This window comes from Rhagoletis pomonella, unplaced genomic scaffold (assembly GCF_013731165.1).
Source record: "Rhagoletis pomonella isolate Grant_MI unplaced genomic scaffold, Rhpom_1.0 Rhpom_scaffold_00001, whole genome shotgun sequence".
Classification (NCBI taxonomy): Eukaryota; Metazoa; Arthropoda; class Insecta; order Diptera; family Tephritidae; genus Rhagoletis; species Rhagoletis pomonella.
Window position 1 is genome coordinate 82,776,949 of NW_023458555.1, and position 26,457 is coordinate 82,803,405.

Consider the following 26,457-nt stretch of genomic DNA (forward strand, 5'->3'; position numbering starts at 1 on the left):
ATTGGAGATCCTACAAGTTTCGTTTCAACTTTAAAAACAATTATGAACAAGTAATTTTTAGCAAAAAAAAACCGATATATTTCATGATGCAATGATCGGATCGAAACCAAATTAGTATGGGACCCCCTCTGAGACACTACCTTTCCGTTGTAAAAAGAATTATCGAAATCGGTTGACGTGGTTCAAGGTTATGCGGTAACATACATAAAAAAAAAAAATTATTCCGACGAACTGATAACCTCCTCCTTTTTTGGAAGTCGGTTAAAAATTTACAACCTGTTCCAACATCGGAGAATTCCAGCAAGACGGTTTTTATTAGCAAAGACTTAAATACATGCACACATGTCTGGATCCGTGTTGATACTGGTCGGTCATCTTTGAATTTTAAATATTCAGGACCATATGCAGTCCTCGAGCGATTCCCTAAATACTTTAAAATCTCAGTTAAAGATACAATTGTAAAAATTTCTATAGACCGTTTGAAACCAGTTTTTCAATCAAATGGACTTTAACATCCCTATTCTGCAACTGTTTCGTATTCGGATTTTTCTACGAATCGTAGAAATAGTATGCTGCAATCCGAATCGTATTTTCGAACTTTCGAAATTCGTAACAATGTCATGCCTAAAAACGAACGAGTAAGCTTGTTTGCGTAATTTTGTACGAAAACAATTGTGCTTCGGAGGCGAAATAAAAGATGTAAATCGATGTGTGTTTGCAAGAAATATTCGTGGTGTTCATTTAAACAAATAAATTTGCCTTTCGCATATACGTATATTTTTATACCTGCTTTATATAAACGAGCAAAAAAATAATCTTTATTGCCCCTTATCGAGAAACTTGGGTTTAGTCCAAATGTAGGTTGTTGTGTCCAAATGTATAACCCGAATCCAAAAACTTTAACATACACGTATAATCAAAGGATTCAAATTTTATTTAAGATAAATGTTTCAAATTTCCTACCACTAGCTTATTAATAAACTCGGTTTGCACTATGCACTTTTTTGCAAATTTCGACGTGGGCTCCGCGCAAAAATACTGTGGACGGCGTAGCCGGAGTGATATGCACAAGAAATGTTGTATACCTTTGACAGGCGGAAGCCCCTCTTCCCCGCAACACAGAAAGGAGAATTCTACTTAGTAAGGGTTATAATCCCTAATCGCGACCGAAGGCAGAAGCCACCGCAACAGGTGGTGGACCCAACAATGTGCATGTTTTCAATGGCTTGGAAAAAGGTGTTATTGCATTAACTGGATTGAGAACCAGAGCTTCAGGCATAGGAGGAGTTCTGGCTTATGGTTCAACAATTCAACCAAAAGCGGACATAGATGCGCCCGTTACTATGCCCGACAGCTCCGCATACGTTTGTGAATCCATTGCCATAGCGCCCTACTCTGCTGCTATAATTGCAAATACATCAGAATCCATAATTTTCCTCAAAATATGTAAAATTAACCAATTTTACAATTAACAAGCACATGATGAGGGTTTTTTTAATTCCTTTCCACTTTGTTTTCCTTCATTCAGCTATCTCCGAAAAGCAACTGATAGCAGGCAATGCTGCACATGTTTCCGGAAGGGTTGCAGCATGTGGATTTTTCGTTTTTCGTAGTGTAGCTACGAATTACGAATTACGAAAATTCGGGTTCTAAAATAAGGGTGTAAATGTTTATTGCTTTTTCTTTGCAGCTTCTTAGAGGGGAGCTATGCGAGACCTCCACTTGTTTTAAAATTTTTAATCTAAGAATACTTTTGTAAAAGTTTTTTAATTTGTAAATTTTTGAAAAACTTTCATTCATATTTTTCCCCTGGTTTGGAAAAGTATGGAATCCTATACCCCTTTTTGTCTATTCTCTTTCTAACAACGGATGTGCCTGCCAAACTGAAAAGCTTGATGGCGGCCGTATTTGACAGGCACGTTCGATGATGCGAACGGGATTGAAATGAAAGAAATGGAAGATGGATGACATGAGGATGAAAGAATTATGAAATAGCAGAATTTCGAACCAAAACAAATGTGACAATGCGAATGACGTCAAAATTAAAGAAATGCAAAATAGCGAAGTGTCGAAACAGAAGAAATAGATAACGGGCACGTGTTCAAGGGTTTCGTGCAACAAAAAGAGTTGTTGTGTTGCGCCATTCAATATTAAAAAAAAAATTTAATGTGATTAAATACGCTTTTTATCAAGTCGAAAAAACTAAATATTTCGCCAGCCAAAAAGTGTATAAATAAATATATTGCATCTTGCTATAAGATTTATTTATAAAAACGGTATATGCTTATGGCCTTATTCATAAAAAATAAAATAGATTTAAAGAGCTCTATACAGTAACATTTAAAATAAAAATCGATTTGTTTACTTTTTAAGAATTTGGGTATAGTATTTAACTTAACTTTTTGTGAACCCAGCTCTTTTTCTGTTTATTATTTTCAAATTTTTCTTTTCCTTAATACTGAGTTTCAATTACACCCAGCAAAAATCAAAATGTTTTATTAGAAATTTGTTGACCGTTTTACAACGGCATTTTAGTTTTTTTTTGTTCAAATTCAAAAGATTTCCGCCTTCGCACACTTCTCTCATGCGTAGTTATCGTAGTTATTATTCTGTTGACATCTAAATTGCCATACATTTTATGTCATTGCCAATACATTGTTTTCCGGCGTTTCCTCTGTGAACTTTTATAACATTCACAAAATTATTACTAATTTTGGTTTATAACTTTTTTTCATCTTGCTATTGCTGAATATCAAAAAGGAACTAATAAATAATAAAAAGTTAGTTATAATTTTAGTGAATGGTTCTTACAATTAATATTATTTTGTGGTTGAAATTACTTGATCGCCGGCAGGAACTAATCAACTTTTGTGCCAAAACCAAAGCAGACGGGAAGGAAAAATAGCTGTTCATTAACGATTGGTCTGAAATATCGTTCTCAAAACGCGCTACTGCTCACTAAATTTGTAAAAATCAAATTTTTTATCTTAATTGCTACATTTTTCTTCATTGTGGTAAATTTCCACATCATCACAGCAGCTGGCTGCCAAACTGAAACCAAAAAAGATAGCAGAACGTTCAGGGCGCAATCTTCTTTTCTATGATTATTGTACTGCTACTTTGAATTTCTCAATTTTGACAATTCTGATCTAATAGTAAAGGAAACCTCAGAAACTTTAAATGCACTGAAATACATTAATACCCACTTCCGCAAAAGTCAAATTTTTTCGTATTTTCCTTGTAAAAAGTTATTGTAAATCATACATTTTTATCGCCTTATTCATAAAAAAATAAACATTTTAAAAAGCTGCCGTTTACAAACATTTTTCGATTTATAAACCTTTTTTAAGGTACTTTATTTTTTAGAAATTATCACAATTAAAACACGTTCCTTATCGAAACATTTATTATTAAGTAAATTAGCTGTTCTCACATTTTCTTTCAACATCCAATTCGACTCTGTTTACTTTTTGTACAGATATGTCATCGCCGCCAGGACGGCGCAATCTCGTATTCTATCTTTCTTGTCAAATATGCATTTAGATCTAACAGTCATACTACTATTAATGGTAACCATGAATATTCATTAAAATCGTTTCAATTCATAAAAAAAGTAGTTTACATACTTCTTGTATAAATATATATTTTTGTATAAACTAGCTTTTTTTAATTCTAAAATAAATCAACAATCTCAAGATTTACATCTCATTCTCATTATGCATTATATATAGTTTCAGGTCACATACGTACGCACTACTGCGGGTGTTACTCCAGTTAGAAAAATTGTTCCCTCCTTATTTGCGGAATGAAATCTGCCTTTCATTAGTTGGGATGGTCGCCAAAAAAAAATGCAATATAATCATTTTCAAGGAAATTGTTTTTCGTAAGTATGTTATATATTCAACATCAGCGTGCTAACATTTAGACCACTTTTATTCAACAGGTGCTGTTCACGGTCCCGATATGGACTTTTCTAAATATGACGGTAAAATGCAGATAGGTTTTCGAACCTCGAAAAACCAAATGTATAAAAATAAGTCGAATCAACCATTATTTTATTATTTCATTGTTTGTTTATTTTTATTTATGCAAGTTTAAGTTTCAAGGTCAATCAGTAAACGCCTCTCGCTTTTTCTTTGTGTTGTACTGTGAAGTATATATATTATAATTTTTCACATCTCATTAATCCATTATTTCTTAGTTAAACAAAATGTGAATGTAAATTCTACATTTAATGTATTTAAAAATTTCACCATTAAAAACGGCCTCAAGCTCAATAAAATTGTTGAATATAATTGTTATAAGGCCATAAATAATAAAAACAAATAACTTAAGAACGAGCACACCTAAAAGTTATACATTCTAAAAATCAGGGACGTGAACCGGTTTCGAACCGAACCGGTTTTGAACCGGAAAACCGCTCTTTTCTATTAATTAACTGAACCATTAACCGAAACGAATTTTTGCACAAATGTTTGATCCGAACCGAATACCGAACCCCTTTCCAAAACGGTTTAAAGGTTCCTTTCAACCAATTTTCAATAGATAAATGTACTCATTTTTTTTCTTCTTGTTAAATATGGTAATACCTACCTTTTTGTTTACCATGTGACAATATATAATGTAAAGGCAACCCCTCTCATTTTACATCCACTTGACCCTTAACCTTGCGCGTTGTTGTACTTGACACTGGACACTTAAATTTGCGCGTTATTTTTTTGTTTTTCGAACCGTTGAACCGATCCGAAACTCCGGTTCAAAGACCAAAAAAACCGCTTTGACGAACCAATTCAAAAGTGCAAAAACGGTTCGAACCACTGAACCGAACCGACCAAATTTTTCATCTGGTTCACGTCCCTGCTAAAAATAGAATTATGTATTAACAAAAACCAACAATCACATGATCAAGTTTAAATAGCACTGGAATAGCTGCGCTTGATTGTAGTTGGCTCACATGAAAGAAGTGGTAAAAGCAACAACTGTTTATAAGGCGAACTTAGCACAGTGCGAACCCCGCTGAACTGAAGTCTGATGAGGAAATGTGGTGATTTCCGAAATAGCTATCACTTCTACCATTTTTTCAAATTGTTGTTGCTTTTCCACAATAGTTTTCCATTAAAAACGGCCACAAGCTTAATAAAAATTGTTGAATGGAAAAATTAATAATTAAAATGGATTCAAATATTCTTACATATAAGTGGATGTACGTTGAAAACAATTAAAATTTAAATGTAAATTCTACATCTGATATAATTAAAAATAGACACTCACAAAATGAATTCAAATATACTCACATATACTAAGTGTATTTACTATAAAAACTATTAAAATTTTTATATATTTATATTTTTATATATATATATATTATATATTTACTTTGTTCACATAACGGTTGTTTGCAACAGCCAAAACGAATCGAGATAGATATGGACAAATGTATACATAAATGCTCAGAATGAATACAGAAGTCGATTAAGCCATGTCTGTATGTCCGTCCTGTGTCCGTGTGTCCGTCCGTCCGTGTACACGATAACTCGAGCAAAAATTTAGATATCTCAACGACATTTGGTATGTAGGTTTCCATTTATCCAAGGTAGGTTGGTATTGAAGATGGGCGAAATTGGACTGTAACCACGGCCACTTCCCATAAAACGGTAATTTTCAAAAATACGAAAACTGCGACATTTTAGTAACTACTGAAGATTATTCACGCAAATTAATATTTACAATAAATTTTAGACGAAAAATAAGAATATTAGAAGTTTTTGGAAAATGGGCGTAGCCACGCCCACTTATGGTTACATGTGTATATCTTGGCAACCGCTGCATCAATTTCTTCCAAGCTTGGGGCAGTTATTGGCCTTACACACCCCATATAACGGTAATTTAGAGAAATACAAAATCTTCGATAAATCAGTAAATATTAAAGCTAATTTATTATAAATTGATGCTTATAACAATACTTTACCAAGAAATATGTGTATGATAAAATTTTGGAAAAGGGGCGTGGCACCGCCCACTTATAATCACATATATGTATCTCGGTAACCATTCTACCAATTTGTACCAAACTCGGTATGGTTATTGTGCTTGCCATATAAAAGCCAAACGTTGAAAATTATTGAAATCGGACTAAAATTACGGCCGCTTTCCATATAACGGTAAATTTCAGAAATGCTTGAAACTTTAATATTTCGGAATTTAAGGACGCTAATTTACCGCCTTACAACACTGACAAAATTCATCGTATGACTATTGTCACAATTACTGCGCCTAAAACACAACATAAACATTGTTTCGCTGTTGTCGCGTACTCAGTAGGTCATAACAAAAACAATGACGATGGCCACCATACGAGAGCTTAAAAAAAATTGCGGGATAATATTAAGCGCAATAGTAAAGACAATAGTCAGCCGCTGAGTTTTGTCAGTGGTGTGGGAATAGGGCTGATACTCAAAATTGATACACCTTGGTTACCATGTAGCGGTAGCTTTCGGACAGATGAGAAACATATATTTAATACTTGCACCGGGTATTTAATGTTCGGCTCCGCACGAACTTGCGACTTTCTTACTTGTTTTTAGTTCAATTAGGAAATCGATGGGCATCACTCCTGCATTATAAGTCGCTACATAGATGCGCATCATTCCCGCAGTATCAGTTCCTAAATAGATGCGCATCTACATCGCAATATTAGTGGCAAAATAGATGCGCATCTACACCGCAGTATTAGTTGCTAAATAAATGCGCATCTGCACTGTAGTGTTAGTTGCGAAGTGTATGCGCATAACTCCCGCGCTATTAGTTGCTAAATAGATGCGCAATATTCAAGAGAAAGTCATGCGCTAATTTCCAATGGCATGCCAATGGGAAAAGATGCGGTATCTGCAACAAGGATGCGCTTCCGCGCCTCTACGAAGTGCTTTTAAAGCGTTTCCGATGCGCGATTCGCGCTATAGGGTTGTTGTTGTAGCGGCTCCAACAATCCCGCCCAGATCGGTTAATCATGCCTATTACGATATCCGACGGATGCCATCCGCAGGGATCTAATCAGATTCGCACTGTCGGAATAAGCTAGTGCGAAGGATTAATAATAATAATAATAATAATAGACTGGCGCTTACACATATGTTAGTGTTTGGCCGAGCTTCTCCTCCGATTTGTGGCGTGCGCCTTGATGTTGTCACACAAAGCGGAAGGACCTACACTCGCACAACTTCGCTCCGGCTACTGCAGCAGGTTGAACTCCTACTTGAGTAGGTTGAATGAGGATGTGCCGAACGAATGTCCGGCATGCGGAGAGACCCCACATGACTCGAAACATCTCTTCGCATGCCCGGAAAACCCGACAACCCTAACGGCCTTGTCCCTATGGGCAAACCCCGCAGAAGCTGCACGCTTCCTAGGGTTGCCGTTAGTGGAACTTGACGACAACGACTGAGATACCAACCGATCTGGGCGGGGTTGTTGTAGCCGCTACAACAACAACAACCTACAGTTTTACGCCGACTCCGAACGGCGATTGTATTTTTATGAGAAGTTGTTTTTCATGGCACAAATACACTCGGAGGTTTGCCATTGCCTGCCGAGGGACGACCGCTGTTAAGAAAAAACCTTTTTCTATATTTTTTTGCGATGTTGCTTTGACCAGGGCTTGAACCCAAGCGTTGCGGAGTGGAAGCGCGCACTGCTTACCACTACACCACAGCGGCCGACAAGGAAGGATTAGATTCGTGCGAATGGTATCTGTCGGACCGGAATAGGTCTGTTTCCGAGGGATCCCATTCTCATGATTCTAATGTTGTTGTTGTTGTAGCGGCTACTAAGCCCCGTTCGGGACGGTTCATCCATCATCATTGTCGTCTATTTCAGCTAGGGGGAGGCCCAGGAAGGGTGCTTCTTCCAGAGGGGCTGTCCATAGGGACAGGGGCGTTAGCTGAGTGGGATTCTCAGGGCATGTGAAGAGGGGCCGGGAGTCATGTGGCGACTCTCCACATGCCGGGCATTGGTTGGGCACATCCTTGTTTATTCTACTCAGGTAGCTGTTGAGCCTGCTGCAATAGCCAAGCGAAGTTGGGCTATTGTTGTGCGGGTCTCACGAGGCCTAGAACGGCATTCACAGGGCGGGAGTCTACATAACTTGAGACTGATTCCCTGTGAATGCCGTTGAGGGCCTGTCGGTAGGTAGTCGGGTCCAGAGGTTGTTTAATATACCTCTGGAGTTCGTCTGTCAGTTCGTAAAGATGCCTCCTGACGTGCCGCGGCGAGGGCTCTTCCGCGAGCAGTTGCCCGATGGGATGGCCACGTCTGTAGCTCCCAGCGAGGAACTGCTTACAGAGCATTATGTTATGCTCCTTTACCGGGAGCATCTGGGCCTCGTCGTGAAGGTGATGTAGAGGCGTCATCAGGAGGCATCCTGTCGCGGTTCGTAATGCAGTGTTTTGGCAGGTCTGCAGCTTCATCCACTGCGTCCTGCTAGTCCCTGGCGACCTAACGGGCGCTGCGTAGTTCAGAACCGGCCGGCCAATTGCCTTGTATGTTGCCAACAACGTTTCTTTATCTTTGCCCCAAGTGCTGCCGGCCAGCCGCTTGAGGACATTGTGGCGGCTCTGTACTTTGTTGACAATTGCGGTTGTATGCGCCGAGAAGGAGAGCAGACTGTCGAAGGTAACTCCGAGGATTTTCGGGTTATTCACCGTCGGTATTGTTACGTCATCGAAGTGAATACCCAGTGGCAGTCTGCCCTCCTTCGTCCAGGTGGTGAAAAGGGTTGCCGAGGATTTCGCAGGGGATAGGGCTAGGCTCCTTGCAGTGAAGAAGCGAGAAAGTTCGGAGAGGTAACCGTTAACTTTTCAGCACAAGTAATCAATTCCATTCCCAGACGCCATGATCGAACAATCGTCAGCATATGAGACTATATTAACACCCTCTGGTGGCTGAGGAAGCTTTGATATGTAATAATTAAACAGAAGCGGGCTCAGGACACCACCCTGTGGTACCCCCTGTTTAATTTTACGTGGCTTGCTGGTTTTGTCTCTGGAGATTACTGACGAGTGTCGACCACTCAGGTAATTCGCCGACCACCGTTTGAGTACCTGTGGGAGTGAGGAGGCCTCTATGTCTTCTAGTAGCGTTGAATGACTGACAGTGTCGAACGCCTTCGACAGGTCCAACGCTACTAGAATAGTTCTCTCACAGGGGCGGTTTCGGTTTAGGCCACGAGTTATCTGAGAGTTTATGGCGTTAAGTGCTGTTGTTGTACTATGCACTTTACGGAACCCATGTTGATGCTTCGCTGGGGTCAGGTGGGTCGTGAAGTACGGGAGCAGCAGGGCCTGGAGTGTCTTCGCTACCGGGGAAAGGAGAGTTATCGGGCGATAATGAATCTAATCCTTCTCATTCGCTTGTTATGACAGTGCGAATGGGATTAGATCCGTGCGGATGGCATCCGTCGGATACCGTAATAGGCATGAATATCTCAGTTTTTGTCGTCAAATTCCACTAACGGCAGCACCAAGAAGCGTGGAGCCTTAATAGGGTCGGTCCGGACAAAAGCGTTAGGGTTGTCGGGTTTTCCGGGCATACGAAAAGATGTTACGAGTCATGGGGTGTATCTCCGTATGCCGGACACTCAATTGGTACATCTGCGTTTAGTCTGCTCAGGTATAAGTTTAACTTGCTTCTATAGCCAAAGTGAAGTTGGACTATTGGGGTTCTAGTCTCCCGAGGCAGATGAAGCTCCGTCTCGTCAATGCCCGGTGGTTGTGCGACTAGAACGACATTCACAGGTCTGGAGTCTACATAACACGAGACTGACTACCTGAGAATGCCGTTCAGGTTCTGTCGATAAGCTGACGGGTCCAGAGGTTGTTTAGTGGACCTCTGGACTTCGTCCGTCAGTTCGTAGAGATGCCTCCTGACGTACCTGGACGAGGGCCCTTCTGCAAGCAGTTGCCTACGTCCAGGCGATACTTATACCCCTATTCTGCAACTGTTTCATATTCGGATTTTGCTACAAATCGTAGAAATGCTGCAATCCGAATCGTATTTTCCAACTTTCGAAATTCGTAACCAATTGTGTGTCGGAGGCGAAATAAAAGATGTAAATCGATGTGTGTTTGCAAGAAATATTGGTGGTGTTCATTTAAACAGATAAATTTGCATTTCGTATGTACGAATATTTTTATCCACTGCTTTATACAAACGAGAAAAAAAAGAATCTTTGTTGCCCCTTATCGAGAAATTTGTGTTTAGTTATTTGTACAACAATTTTCGGTTGTTGTGTCCAAACGCATAACCCGAATCCAAAAACTTTAACATACACGTGTAATCAAAGGATTCAAATTTTATTTAAGATGTTTAAAACTTCCTACCACTAGCTTATTTATATACTCGGTTTGCACTATGCACTTTTTTGCAAATTTCGACGTGGGTTCTGCGCAAAAATACTGTGGACGGCGTAGCCGGAGCGATATGCACAAGAAATGTTGTATACCTTTGACATGCGGAAGCCCCTCAACAAAGAAAGAAAAATTCTACTTACTAAGGGTTATAAACCCTAAGCGCGGCCGAAGGCAGAAGCAAGCGAAACAGGTGGTGGACCTAACAAAGTGCATGTTTTCAATGGCTTGGAAGAAGCTGTTATTGTATTAACTGGATTGAGAACCAGAGCTTCAGGCATAGGAGGAGTTCGGGCTTGTGGTTTAACAATTCAACCAGAAGCTGACATAGATGCGCCCATGGTTACTATGGCCGACATCTCCGCATACCTTTGTGAATCCATTGCCATAGCGCCCGCTTACTCTGCTGCTGTAATTGCAAATACATCAGAATCCATAATTTTCCTCAAAATATTTAGTTAACCAATTTTACAATAAACAAACACATGATGAGTGATTTTTTAATTCCTTTCCTCTTTGTTTTCCTTCATTCAGCTATCTTCGAAAATCCACTGATAGCTGGCATGCTGCCCATGTTTCCGCATGGTTTTCGTAGCGTAGCTACGAATTACGAAAATTCGGGTTCTAAAACAAGCGGGTTAAGCTCTTTTAGCACCTTCTAAAAGCTTAGACGGCAGCGTTGAACCGGATTAACTCGCACTTAATCCGGATCAACTGCAGTTAATTCCCAAGTTGATCCGATCAAAGCTGCCGCCTGTTTAAGCTTTAATATTACATTTACATTGAGCCCAAATGCGTCATTTGGGCGAGAAACCTCAAATGCGAGGCCAAATCACGCATTTCTCCATACAAATTCACATTTCCAGAATGACGCATTTCGACGCATTTACACAAAATCACGAGACAAATGCGTTCCAATTGCCGTACTATTTTATTGAACGCACTCAGAAACAAAAGTTCCACAAAAGCTTTGGTTTGTCTTTGACATTTGGAATTTTTCAAACACAAAACAAACACAACGAAATAAATAAATCTTTGAAATTTGTGTGTAAAAATTGTTAATTTATACAAGAGCTTTACACATTTTTAGTTTAATCAAAGAATAATTGCCTTTTTGTGTCCAAAAAGCGTGAACAATATAATAAATGTAGTGTTTGTTTACATACATTTTGTTTTTGTCTTCCCTTTACATTTGATGAGAAGTCAAAGCAAATGCGGATCAAGCAGTGTAAACACCTTCAAATGACTGATTTCAAATCACGCATTTTGGTCCAATGTAAATGTAATATTAGTCTCTGTCCATGCCTGATTATAACCTTTACTAAGTAGAATTATCCTTTCCGTGTTGCCGAAGAACACGTTTTTTTGAAATACTCCGATTAGCGAGGACTGAACACAATATGTATGTTTTATTTCAAATAAAAGCTTGACTCATGTTTTTAAAGAAAAAATTTGGTATCTAAAATTTTTGGTACTACTTTTTACGTAAATTGGATTTTTGCTAAATCTTTAAAAGATATTTATAACATTTATATACCTATCTAATTAAAGCGACTCATATTTTCTTCTGAATGACATAAAAATTTCTATAATCCGTTTTCGAGATATTGGGATTTGAAAAAAGCGCTGCGTTTGACCATTGACCTTTCGTTCCCACGACAGTCGGGTCTACGTAACCGGAACGACCCAGATTTATATCTGGCCAAGGACTGTCACTCCAGCAACACTCCCCAAAAAGTCTTTGGGGAATTTGTATGCTGCTACAACAACAACAACAACCATTGACCTTTCGTAACTACCGTTGTTGTCATTTCCGCCACAAAAAAAATATACCGTTATACTTGTCTCAAAAACCTCTATCCACGTCCATACTTGTTTTTTAGTTTTTGCAACGTTCTAAGACTTTTATTAGAAATAGTATACATACGGGGAAACTTTCTTCACAGCCGATCATTGTGAGCGTGGTAAGCGGAGTGGGAGAAGGCGTGGCAGCTCCCATACCCCATTCTAAGGAGGGCATGAACTGCCAAATGCCTATGCCCCTAGGGTTCCCCAGCGAGGCTTTACAAAAATGGGCAAAAATAGCAATTTTTACTTTCGCTTTCGCTTGTTTCGAGTTGATGACTTGCACCTATCCGTGTTGCTGAAAAAGAGGGGGCCGCCAAGAATATATATCATTTCTTGTGCATAAAGGCGTAGCCCCAAGCTCCAGAGGCTTCTATTGAATAAGTTGATTCTGTGATATCAACGAAAGAATGAGTACCTACAATATCTTTTACAAAATAACATAAGACTTTGCGAACGATTGGTCAGATTAAAAAACTTGCAAAATCAATGGCCTTTCTTTTTTCGAAAAAGGCGAAGACCCCAGGCTTCCAAGGCTTCTATTGAAAAAGTTTATTCTGCGACGTCAACGGAAGTACCTTGAGTACGGCAACTTTTGGAATATCTTTTACAAAATAACTTAAACTGCAAACGATTGGTATTTTTAAAAAAGTGGCAAATCAATGGCCTTTATTTCTTACTTATTCGAAAAATTAAAATAAATTTGAACCATTTAACTATCAGCCGCTGTGTGAAAGCGAATAGTCTCAACTTTATGTGCTTGTAAATATACATGTTTACCAAAATTTACCTTTCTATGAACTGCTCATCAGTTCCCGTTGCAGGTTGTATTAAAAATTGCAAATAAGGCATTATTTATATAGTTATCTCAACTCCACAAATAACTATTATACCAACTTTCACAAAATTTTTGTTTAGCATTTCCTCTACCAGGAAATGTATGAACATATGCAACAATAGGGATGAAACAATACAAGTAAATGCCTTTAGATACTCGATTCTTACCATGTAAGTTGATGTCTCCATTACCGCAGAACTCACAGGCAAACACCGATGGCCTACCATTTGTGATTTTGACGAGCAATGTGATTGCAAGTTTTTAGTTGTGGGCATTTTGATGTCTTGAAATAAGCATTTGCCGCATGACGCCACAAGACAACATTCTCTCAATGTCGGTGTTTTAAAAACATTTAAATCTTTTAAAAACTTGCTGAATAATTTCCTAAAACGTAATCATAAATAATCCAATGAGGAACAGACTTTTATTTTGATTTAATATTAAAATTTCATCGATGTTACCACCAGCACGCTTTCTTTCAAATTAAAATATGGCTGTCAAACTATCGAATTGCCTGCAATTTTGTATTTAATATTTAATATTTACATTTTAAATCTAAAATCTAATTATAAGAATGTTAAATCTTTGTTGCAATATAAGTCTAGCAGACTGTAAAAAATATATAAATAAATAAATAAATAGATGTCAAGCAATAAGCGCTTGGGGGCGGGGGGTATTTTGATTCTAAGAGTGAAGACCTCAACCCGCGCACTCTTATACTTTTTAAATAATTTGTTGTGAAAGCTGCGAAATTCACCAAATATGTTCATGCAAATTGCATTCTTTTTATCATCCAAAAGTGCGTGAAGTAGATAAATGTGACTTAATTCTGAACACTTTTAATGCACGTGACCATTTTCTTTTAAGTAGTATGGTATTTTTGTTAAGTTAACACGATAAATCATTTATAAAAGTAGTGAAGTAGTAAACATACTAGAGTTTCAACTGAACACCAAAGTTGGTGCTGCCAGACGATTTTAATAATGTTTAAATAGCGTCGCAGGCGAAAATTTTCCCTTTTTTCACCTTTTTATTGATTTTTTCTTAAATAGCGCCGCGGGCGAAATTTCGGAATAAAATATCGTACGATTTTTTATTCCAAATTTTCCCATTTTTAAGGTTTTTTGATTTTTTTACCCTTATGTTGTGGAGATCATTATGAAATATAAGTTGCGTATTTTACTGTCCTTACTTTTCCAACATCTGGTAGCACTTTTTTTTTCGGGTAATATATCCATTTTGATTTGTTTGCTCTTTTACTTTGTTGTAGAAAAGTAGTGAAATGATTAAACGCGTTTTATATTGTTAAATAATAAAATAAAATACTTTTAATGCACACAAATCACATGTGAACACTGAAAAGATCATGCATTTATGCAGGTACGAGTGGTAGCTGCACTTTTTATTTGAAAATTTGCTAGTGGAAGTGCAAACAATTTATTGCGTACTTTTCTACTACCATTTTCGCAACAAGGGATTGCATTCTTCCCCTTTCCCTGTCCTTCGTAAATGCAACCTTTTGTAAGGGAGTATCAAACCGCGCTGTCAATAGTTATCTAATCTTGTATTGTTGAATCATGACAAGGTGGTATCAGTTGTGACAGCTGGATTTGACACTCCCTTAGCTCAGTAGAATATAAAGAAACACGGGAACAAATTAATCCCCATTTGGTGGAAATATATAAAATTTCATATTTTATTAAGTTTGTTTTTTTAATAGTATATTGGTAATGAAATGAAATAAAATAAGATAAAATACCTTTTTGAGGAAATAAGATGTGTATACAGAGGAGAAATAAAAAAAAATTCAACTATATTCTTAGGCAAAGAATTTTTAAAGAAGTAACACTGTTTCACCTATGGCAGTGGGCTCTGACACACGGTCAGTAATTATCGCGATATTTCGATCGCGATCCATATTGATGGATCGCGCACTAATGCTACATGTTCAATATTTATCGCGTCAGTATTTGCATAATTTTTGTGCTGAATGCTTTTTATGACGCAATAAAATATTTTTATTTTGTACGTATAATTTACAGATAATGCACTCCACAATTATTTTAAAATTTCCAATGTTAAATAAAATTTGGTGTGAAAGATTTTAAGGCCCGAGAGCGAAGGCAGAGGGGACGTTCGAGTAAAAGATGTATTGGCGAAATTATGGATCGCGTTTTGAAAGTGCTACACGTTCAATACTTATTTCAAATTTGCTTTATTTCACTTTTAAATGGGAAATAATACCAAAATCTGAGTTTTGCTTTACTTCCAACAAAGGTTGGAAATAAAACAAATTTTGCTTTATTTCCCACTGCTTATTTATACTATTTGTAAAAAAAACAGTTTACTGACATAAGGAAAAAGAACTTTGTTTATTCCAAAAATACAATTAAACCAAGGCACATTGAACATGTAATATCAGTATAGCAGCTGATTTGATTTTTTTTCAAATTATTTGTTCTCGAAAATATTAAATATTTTTAATTTGTTCTCACAAAAACTCTAAATTGTTAAAATTTATTTGCAGGTGAAACATTTTCCATACAAAACCAGCGATTAAATAGCAGCTTTTGGAACGCTCGCCCAATTCAGCAGCACAACCGCTGATTACTGGGCCTGGCACAGGATGGATCAATGCTTCGAGAAGCGAACCAATTTACTAAGAAAGAAAGTTGCAACAATTTTCATTTTTTCAAGTTAAATTTTTTATTTTTTTAGTATTTCGCATGGCTCGATTTGATGTAAAAGAAAAAAATCAGAACAGTTTTTGGCACCTTCGATACCCGAAGCAACAACAAAATACAGGCAAACAGGCATCTAAACATTGAAGAACACGCGTTAAATGAATTTAGACAGAAATGTATTAGTTATTATGTGTGTGTCATAGAGGGAATAAGAAAACGTTTCTCTGGAAAATATGAAGAAATTTTAAAGCATTGCCAATCTATTGATGTCAAAATACAAAAGGCCAAATATCAATTTAAGGCCGTGATTAGCGAGGATGATTTAATAACAATTGACAATGAATTTCGGTCAATAAGGAATATTGATAGTGACATTCAAGAAACCACTGACTTTTGGTCTGTTATATTTAATATGATGCGAAATTACGGAGAACGGTGTTTTCCTATAATGTATAAACTGATTAAATATATTTTTACTCCTTCTGCTTCCGCGGAAAGACTATTTTCCAAGTCAATTTAAATTAAAAAAAACATTGAGAAATCGGCGGAGAATCGGTAGAAAGTGCACTTTTTGAGAACTGAATTATTTCTTTTGGTTTGTTACTTTTATTTTATACATAGATAGATAGATAGATAGTTAGGTGTAGCACTGTGACCGGTAGGTCTATTGTGCCTTTAGCTCATCAAAACACCTCGACCAGCCCCAGAGACTTTAAAAATTTCATAATACCCAGTGGGAAAAAGTAATGTATAATAATCGAAAAGATAATCGGTAAAACAGTCGTTTTCACTTTCGAAAATGTATTATTTTTCCTACGTTGATGTCCTAGGAAAAGTGGGGCATTCATTTCTTCATTACCAGTAGTGCAAGAATGAATGTGATTTAATATGAAATTTTTGCGAGTTTTTGGATACATTAGAATTCTGATTACATATTAAACCGTAATAGAATCTACAACTCATTAGAAATACATTATATTATTTATCACGCATGTAATGCATTACCACTTTTCCCACTGGGTAGATCCCTGGAATAGTGAGTGTATGTGCTCCGCTCTTGGCCACAGGTGCCCTATGCTCCTATTCCTCCTGCGTGCAACGGCCTCACACTCCTTAAGAAGGAATGGAGTCTCCTTGGCCGCATCGCAAAAGACACAGGTCGCTGGACCAGATTCCTAGTTTATATAAGCCCTCTAAGCCTGCAATGGCCTCCTTGGGGAGATCCATGAGAAACCTATATCTTATCAGATTGTTTCCACCTAGTATGCTTTGTGCCTGACGTAGACCCATGGTGTTACGCCAGTGCAGTTCCTTCAATTTGGTATTTTCCTTTCTGAGCATTTCCTTTATAGTGTTGGGTCCCGCTGCAAGTAAGGGCTCAGGTCCTATCGGGGTCGAGGCAGCGGTCTTTCTAACCAGATGACCAGCTTACTCATTACCTACGAACCCCTGTGCCCTGGTACCCACATCAGTTGAATCTCATTAACCTCTGCCAGAGCATTAAGCCTCTCTACATACTCCAGTACCAAGGAGGACTTGATCTCGAATGATGAGAGGGTCATAAGTGCCGCCTGACTATCGCTTAATATAACTGTCCTTTCATTCCCATACTTTCTACGAATGTTGATCTCAGCACACAGACTAATTGCGTAAACCTCCGCTTGAAAGATGCTAGGGAAGGTTCCCAAGGGCACCGAAAGCTGCAGCCTGGGGCCGTACACGCCAGCTCCCATTACTCCAGGTGTTTTATAGCCATCAGTGTACCACTGTAGTGTGCTCGCCTGTATGTGACTCTCCATAATAGAAGTACCAGGTGCCAGGTCGCCTTGTTGTAAGTGTAGATCTTGAAGTTTCTTTTGAAAACCACCTCTTTGTTAATATTGTCCCTGGGGAACAAAGATAGGGGAAGCTGGGTGCCTATCTTTTCCCTGTTCCTAGATGATAACACCTTGCCTTTACCAAATCCCTCCCTCGCAAAATTGAGGAGGGTTCGCTTTGCAGCCGGTTCTACTGAAATATGCAGTGGCTCGATTTCCTGCATAACCTCCAGCGCCGCCGTCGGACATATGCGACTCACCGTTTCCAGGGTAGTTCTGGAACTCTAAGCCACCGCACCGTAGGTCACTATCGGTCTCACTATAATGGTGTATATCCCTGAGGATTGTCTGAGAGAACCCCCAGGATTTTCCCGCTAGACGCTTACACACCATCATCGCTCTCGTAGCCTAGAGGTGACTGCATCAACGTAGGCTCTGCAGGGAAGCTTGGGAGTCCAGGGCAAGCCCCAGATACTTTACCTCTGGAAACATTGATTACGACCCCATCTAAGGCCAAGTTCCTCATCCCCTGGAAATTTCGTTTCTTGGTGAAGGGGACTATAGCTGTTTGGAAGGGTTGATATTTAAACCTACGTCTGCGCACCACCTGTTTGCTTGGTTAATTCCTCTTTGGACGATGTCGCAGAGAGTACTTACGAACTCCCTCTAGCGATAACCACTATGTCGTCCGCGTACCCTTGGCATCGGACACCCTCATTAGTAAGTATCTGTAGGAGTTCGTCCCCAACTAAAGTCCACAAGAGAGCAGATAATACCCCCATCCCCCCGTTACGGGCACCCCTTTGTCGTCTGTATCTGAACGGCGCTATCGCCGACTACAGTTTCAGCAATCCTGATCTTCAGTAACCTTGCTATCCATCTGCGAATGGTTGGCTGAACATTATTTTTCTCGAGAGCTCTGTCGACTCCAAGATGGGAGGTGTTGTCGAAGGCCCCCTTGATGTCAAGAAAGGCACAGAGCACTACCTCATCACACTCAAAGGCCCCATGTATTTCTTCCCTTAGAGCGTACAGCGCGGAGTCCGTAGAACTACCCTGAGTGTTCAACCTGATTTCGTGGTCGATAATTTTCTCCATTGCCTTTAACAGACTTACCTACCTTCGGGATAAAGATAACCCTGGCCCTCTGCCACACTTTCAAAAATTGGCCAGTGCTACACTGTCCCTCATAATATCCACAAGATGTGGAAGTAAGATCTCCACGCCCTGCTCCAGAAACACTAGACAGACGCCATCCACCCCCGGGGCCTTTTACCGTTTCCCCGGAGGTAGGAATGGCGTCCGGAAAGTGGACCGACCGCAGGGCGATAGTCCTTTCCTGTTCAGTACCTAAAAAAATTCCATTAGTTAGCCTAATAGCCAACCTGGTGCCTGCGTTGTCCCTCGCTAAAGCTGTATAAGCTTAGAAGCTGCAGGAGTGGATGCGATCTGCGTGGATGGTCCTGAAGCTACTACGCTTGGCCTTTCTAATCTCCTTACTGTATTTTGTCAGACTGACTTAGTATTCCTCCCAGTTCTCGGTGCGCTTTGCCCTATTGAAAAGTCTGCGCACCACCTTCCTAAGAACCGAGAGTTCCCGTGACCGTTAGGGAGGCTGAGAGTTCACCTTAGGCTTCGACACGGGACAGCTGGAAATAAAGGCATCCGAAATAGTGCCGTTCGGCCTGTTGACCCTGTCCTCTAACTCAATACAATCTACCTGGTCCTGGTTAAGTTCAACCTAAGTACCTCTTCGTATTTGGCCCAGTTTGTTTTCCTGAGGTTTCTCTTGGGGTAATCTGTCTGAACTTCAGCTCCCAGCAGCGTTGCCACTAACCATTTTTCCCCCTTCCAATTTTCGTCCCAAATCCGACCAAAAATCTTTGCAACCTACCAAATAAATTTCAATTACAAAAAAGCATTCTGAAAGCATACAATTCATTTATTTAAGATTAAATATTTCGAATACAAAACATTTACGTTTATGTACTTAGTACATTTTAAAACAAACAAGAAATAAATAAATGCAGATACAGTCTTAGGCACAGAGTTGAGATAATTTAACGGCTGACCACACATAGCGCGGGTAATTTTTGCATAACATTATGCTATTGATACTGCCAATCTTAAGTTTATTTCATAGTTTAGTTTTTATAAAAGAAAGCGTTGAAAATTTGCATTTGCAGAGCTATGTGGTAATGGAATTACCATTTTTAATAGAATAAAATTTTTCCCAAAACATATCAATGTCAAGATCGCTGGAAATATCATGGTGCATTTACATGGTATGAAGCCATACGAACTGTTGATATGCTAAAATAGAGGGGCTACATGTTCCAATGAGGAATTCAATGATTTCGAGTGGGATGCATATAATAAATTTGTTCATATAAAAATTATGGGCAGATACTGTAAATATACTGATGTGATACTGTTGAGCATATGAAATTATAGCATGCTGGATTTTCATACATCTTCCCATGAGAAGTTTTGCAGAGATACGAATTAGGGTTTTTCCATTTTGATGCCTTTTTAATAAAAAAAAATCACCGAAAAGGAGGAAATCGGCAACACCGCCATTCACATACATGTCAAAAGGGGGTATTTTCAAAATTAAAAACAATAAACAAACAAATTCAAAACAAATAAATTGTTTGTACTAGAACTTTTTTAAATAGAAGCAACTCACGTATGGTGGACAATAAAAATACTAAGCACTATGATAACAAACCTAAAAACAAGACAATTCACACCGTATAAGCCCGTATTTCCCAAGCTGGCGAAGAAATGAAAGTGTGTATTTTTTGTTGTTTCTAAAAAGACTTGCCATATATATAAGTCAAAATTATAGAAGGCATGTATACTTCTCCCTTTCATTTTTTCATACAGTTGATGCTTCTTTCCGGCATTTACTTATTTCGGTATAATATGATGGTAATGTATTTTCCAATCGAAATCAAAGAATCCCACGAAAATTTTTGCGATTGTAGAACAATAAGTGTATATTTGTAAACTAATGCAAAGAATGGAGCGTCATATCTTAAGAGGTTAAGAGATTTAACGAAACAAGCAAACCTTTTATGGTCTTACGTTTCCCACTAACCGCATTGCTATTTTTTCCAACTCTTCCTTTTTTAGCGCTGGAACGGCTTAAGTTATATTTTTTAATATATACATGTGAGTTATTTTCAATGAGTATTTTTTCATTTGCTCGTAGATTTTGGGAACATTTTCTTATAGTGCCTCTCATTCTTTTTTATATTACATTAGCACACCCGAAAAACTTCGTCCCGCCCAAAATTCATTGTTTTACTGGATTATATTGGTCCAATATTTTCACCTACAATTCACGTTCACGATTTCCAGTGATACATTTATATGCTAATATTACGGTTTGGTGGTTGTCAGAAGGCATATTTCCATTGTCGTCTTTAATAACCTAACGAAAGTTTATGTTCGTGAAGAAGTTCTTGAAATTCTCCAATGTTCTGGCGTTTCACAGCACGGTTAATCGCACAACGAAATAAATTTGAAGAAGTTTTTCCCATTCACTCCCCTGGCAGCAACAATGATCCGGTTCGATGGTGAATCTGTCCTTGAAACTGTATGGTATAGTTGGTGCAATTTAAAAATTGGTGAGTATCGTTGTTCTACAGAAATCCAATATACACAGACTTATTTCAGTCGAAATACCTTAAAGCTCTGGTTCTGATGGTAGATTTAATGCTGTTCATTTGAGATTGACCCCGGGACAACTCAATCCTGGTGTCTCCGAATGAAGCTCGCAAATCATGTTCATTGGGCCAATTGGAACCCACGGGAGCTCGGCATACTCGGTGGTACAGCACGTCGATGTAATCGGACATTCACGGCCCTTTTTCTCACTTGACGAGTTTTAGTAATAACTCGACCCCAGCGTCAACCGGCGGCTGTTTTTTGCAATAGTATTGCCCTTTTCCAATAACATAACTTTTTTTTTAATTTCGTATGGGAGGTGCCACGCCCCCTTTTCCAATAGCTCCAATTTTTCTCCAAGAGTATGCGATTGATTTCATATATGTATATCCCTACCAAGCTCCAGTACTCTACCATGAACATTTCCAGAGATATGCAGTATGAAAATTTTTGTTTTTATAGGAGGTGCAACAGCTTCTTCACCTAGCGCTATGAAATCACAGCGCACGGCAGTGCGCGCGAGTGACGAAAGCAGCCACAGTAGCATGCTGAAATGACTCACTTATATATACACGAGATTTGGAAGTTTTTATCCAGACGTCCAATCGACATGTTTGAAATATCGTTGGAAAGGTTTTGCGGAGTGTGTCCAGAAAATGTATCCAAGCTTCCTAAACGATTAACTGGATTCGTAAAAATTAGGCTGAAGTGTTGCGAAACAAAAAAGTTTTTTTTGCTTTTGCCGGTTTAAGGGGGTATGTGGGTAAACCCAACATATTTAGTGTTATTATATAGGCCAATACCTTTCAAACGATACCTTATATATTAAGTTCCGGCTACTAGTTGGAAAGATATAGGGGTAAATGTGTTTTTTGATTCGTGTCTCCACTACGAGATGCTTTCTTGGTATGTACTTATGTGGCGTCTGTACGTACCTTCTGTTAACGGCGCCATCTACCTGCGAAATCAATCGCTCCATATTCACTCCAACTACTCAGCACTGTGGCAGCGCTGTTGTCTTCTGTTATTTTTTCAATATACTTTCGTCATTCTGCAGCGGTCGACCACGTTTTTCTTTGTTCTTAAAATTAATATCTATTAAGTATTATATAAGCGAAATTGTAACCAAAGGCTACAATAAAGTTCACCTGAATTAAAGCAATAATTACTTTGTACTGCGACCGTGGATACGTATGCAGCGCCAAAGGTCACCGCATATTATCCACAAAAGGGAAGAACTGAGCATCTCCGGCTCCCACACGAGTAACTACGGCTCCTACGCGAGTATCACCCGCTCGAACACCATTAATATTACTACGCAAAGGCAGCAGATACGCACATTGTATCTACAGAAGGAAGAACTGAGCACCTCCGGCTCCTACGCGAGCAACACCGGCTCATTCGCGAGTAAAACCGGCTCGAACATTGGTCCTTCGAGCCTGATCAGCGAGTGCTCGAATCAGGGTTTGGCCGCATCAATCCTATACTTCCCTTTATCTCTAGCTTTCCTTGCAACTTCATTTGTTTACTAAAACTGTATACATTACAGGCGATAACCGAGTTCCGTCACATATGGTGTTTGCGGGTTCATACGTAAGCACTCCTCCACAAAATACAATATGGGTCTTGAAGATGCTATCAAATCTCCCGTGCCGAGTATAACAGGTGATATGAATTTAAACGAAACCGTCGTATGCAAACTAATTAAAAAGCATAGTTCGATGAAAGGTAGATTGACATTGTTCGCTAAATTCATGTCTTCATTTGAGGGCGCACAGCCAACAAGTAAGCAGTTGTCTGAAATTAAATTGCTAAGTGACTCTGCCAAGTCGTTGTTAAGCGAATTTAACGCTGTGCAAACCTCAATTGAAGAATCAGCTTCAGACGCCGACATTTGTCTGCAATTAGAAATACGAGAAGCATTTGAAAATTCTTATTATAGTTCAATGGCCGCTATTTCGGGATTTTTACAAAATGCCAACCACACCGATACCCCCGGTAACAATTCTAAATGCAACACTCAATCTTTGGTTAAATTGCCTACCATTTCTCTTCCGTCGTTTAATGGGTCGTATGGTGATTGGCTGGAGTTTCGTGATACTTACACTTCAATGATACACAATTCAAGCCAGTTAGACAACACGCAAAAGTTTCATTATTTGCGGTCATCGCAGCTCAAGTAATTAAGTCCGTAGAGTTTACGAATGAGAACTACTCAGTAGCTTGGGAGTTACTTACAAATCGGTTCAATAACACAAAGTTATTAGTTCACAATCACGTAAAGGCGTTATTTTCTATACAGCCCTTAAACAAAGAGTCGTCTGCTAGCATTAGAAGATTAGTGGATACAATTCTCAAGAATATGCGTGCTTTGAATACTTTAGGAGAGCCAACAGGTCATTGGGACACGTTAATTATTTATATAATCGTTTCGAAGTTAGATAGTCAGATTGAGAAAGATTGGGAACAATATAAAACGATAAAGCTAGAACAACTACTAAATTTTCTAAATGATAAAGCGGACACTTTAGATATAATTAAGGTGCACCAAACATCTTCTTCTCAGAACAATAGCAAGGTATTTCGTGAGGCCAACAAAAATCAAGCTCAGCAAAAGCTACATAGTTTTATATCGACTGAAAGTAACATCAAAAACGGCTCACGTGTATGCCCCCTATGCTCTAAAAATCATTTGCTGTACACTTGTGGTACGTTTCTAAAACTAACTTTTGAAGATAGGTTAAAATTCGCACGCAATAAAAATCTCTGTACCAATTGCTTGCGTGCTAAAGACGATGCATTGGACTGTCACTTCGGTTCATGCAAACAATGCAGCAAAAAGCATAATAGTCTGCTTCACGGGTATTTTAGTGGAGAAAGCGCCACTTTGTCTTCGACAGCACCTGAGTTTAAGCTTACCTCAAACAATAACACGTCAACAGTGCTACACACATCTGATCAGTTCAAAGCGAATATTGAACGTAAGGAGGATAGGTCGAAGACGATCATACTAGCTACCGCATTGGTTGAAGTAGCTGGTGTCGACAATGTCTATCACACGGCTCGCGCTTTATTAGACAGCTGTAGTCAGCACTGCGTTGTAACAAACGCACTGCGTCAGAAAATAAATGTTAAAACGATACAGTCCACCTTTCGAATAGCAGGAATAGGGCATTCAGTCTCCCATACAACAGACTTAAGTCTCGAATTGGAGATTATAACACGAGAATTAAATATTAAGTATTGAGTAGCATTACAAGTTCACTTCTATCCATTAGCTTAGATTACAAGGCCTTGAATATTCCGCAAGATGCAATTTTAGCGGATCCATCATTTCATTTACCAGGGGAAATCGATTTACTTTTAGGCGCAGATCTCTTCTGGGATTTGTTGCTCGATACTAAAATTCGTTTACGCCATATTTACAAAATACAATTCCGGGATAGATCGTTTCAGGTGTTATGTGCACTAACAATTCCTTTAAGAGCAAGGTTGAGTGCACCTTCGTTCAAACCATTGAACTTAACGATCAACTAAAAACATTTTAGGATATTGAAGAAATTGATAAATGTTACGATGTACAGACTCATGAAGATCTCGCTTGTGAAAATTTATTTGTAGAAACCACGAAACGTGAAAGTGACGGACGCTTTTCAGTACGCATTCCACTTAAAGAATCAGCTGACGTGTTAGGCGACTGCTTCGAAATTGCCAAATCTAGATTCCTTTCGCTAGAAAGCCGACTTAGGAAATCTGGGGAGTATAAGAAGATGTATAGTGGTTTCATGCAAGAGTATGCAAATTTAGGACACATGACCAAAATCGAAAGTAACGCAAAACCGTGTTTATTCTTACCACATCATGGTGTATTACGTCATCAAAGTATCACAACAAAGCTGCGAGTCGTGTTCAATGCGAGTCAGAGGACATCAACAGGTATATCGTTCAATGATATCCAGATGACCGGACCGCCTTTGCAGAATGATTTATTTTCTATTCTTTTGCGTTCTAGGTAATTTAAATATGTTGCATGCGCCGACATTGAGAAAATGTTTAGGCAGATATCCCTGCAGGAAGATCAAAGGAATTTGCAATTGATATTATGGCGTGAAAAAGACGCAGACCCTCTTAATGTGTATAGACTTAACGTCGTAACGTATGGCATGTCAGCAGCACCATATCTTTGCATACGTTGTCTTAGACAATTGGGTATGGAATGTGCGGACAAGAACGTTGCTCGCTTCATATTAGAAGATATTTACGTAGACGACTTAATCACCGGGAATGATTCAAAATCGATGCTCCAGGAGATGTGTAAAAAAGTGTCTGATGTTTGTATGTCTGGATGCTTTCCATTGCGAAAATGGGTTTCAAATTTATCTCACATTACCTGGGGTGCAAAAGAAGGTGACAACATATCTAAAAGTCTATCTCTAGATGAAAACTTTTCAAGTAAAACTCTGGGCTTGGGTTGGTTAAAAAAAAAGCGACGAACTGCAGTTCACCTTAGAGATTAATCAAGATAACCCTAAGATTACAAAACGATCCATTCTGTCAATAGTTTCCCAAATTTACGATCCGCTTGGTATTCTTAGTCCCGTAGGTAGGAAAGATATTATTACAAAGGTTGTGGTTATGTAAAATAAACTGGGATGATGCAGTACCTACTACTATCATAGCACATTGGAAAAATTTCCTCCAGTCATTGTCACACCTTCAAAAAGTACGGGTTCCACGTCATGTGCTTGGTCATGAGTATTCCAAAGTGCAGCTACATATTTTTTGCGACGCGAGCGAAACAGCGTACGGAGCCTGTGCGTACATTCGGACTTGTGCCAACAGTGGTGCCGTTACAGTAAGATTATTGTGTTCAAAAGGCAAAGTTGCACCTATTAAGCCCATTAGCATACCCAGGCTTGAACTATGCGGTGTCCTAGTAGGTACAAGGCTACTGCTTAAAATTTCAAAATCATTGCATTTACAGTTCAGTAAAAGTATTATTTGGACCGATTCCACAATAGTTTTGTCGTGGTTGCGAATGCCTCCACATCAACTGAAGACCTTTGTTCGAAGCCGTGTCGCGGAAATAAGTGAGGCAGCGAGTCATGCGATATGGTTACATGTGAAATCCAAACAAAATCCAGCAGATATGATATCGCGGGGTGTATATTTAAACGAACTTAATACGTCGCCATTGT

General features: G+C 38.8%; 2 protein-coding genes across 2 annotated transcripts in view; one reads left to right on the top strand and one right to left on the bottom strand.

Annotated features, from left to right (window-relative positions):
- The window catches only part of LOC118748146 (E3 ubiquitin-protein ligase hyd), a gene marked incomplete in the record, with an annotated part of 830,802 nt that extends 817,569 nt beyond the window's left edge, over positions 1-13,233 (bottom strand). Inside the window, 1 exon segment of the mRNA XM_036482478.1 lies at positions 13,036-13,233. Within this exon segment, the coding sequence (XP_036338371.1) occupies positions 13,036-13,097 (62 nt within the window).
- Positions 13,234-23,621: 10,388 nt separating this feature from the next.
- On the top strand, positions 23,622-25,357 carry LOC118733619. Its single transcript, XM_036463091.1, has 4 exons — positions 23,622-24,499; positions 24,538-24,715; positions 24,808-25,195; positions 25,272-25,357. The coding sequence occupies exons 1-4, from the start codon at positions 23,622-23,624 to the stop codon at positions 25,355-25,357; spliced, it is 1,530 nt and encodes a 509-aa protein (XP_036318984.1).
- The last annotated feature ends 1,100 nt before the right edge of the window (positions 25,358-26,457 follow it).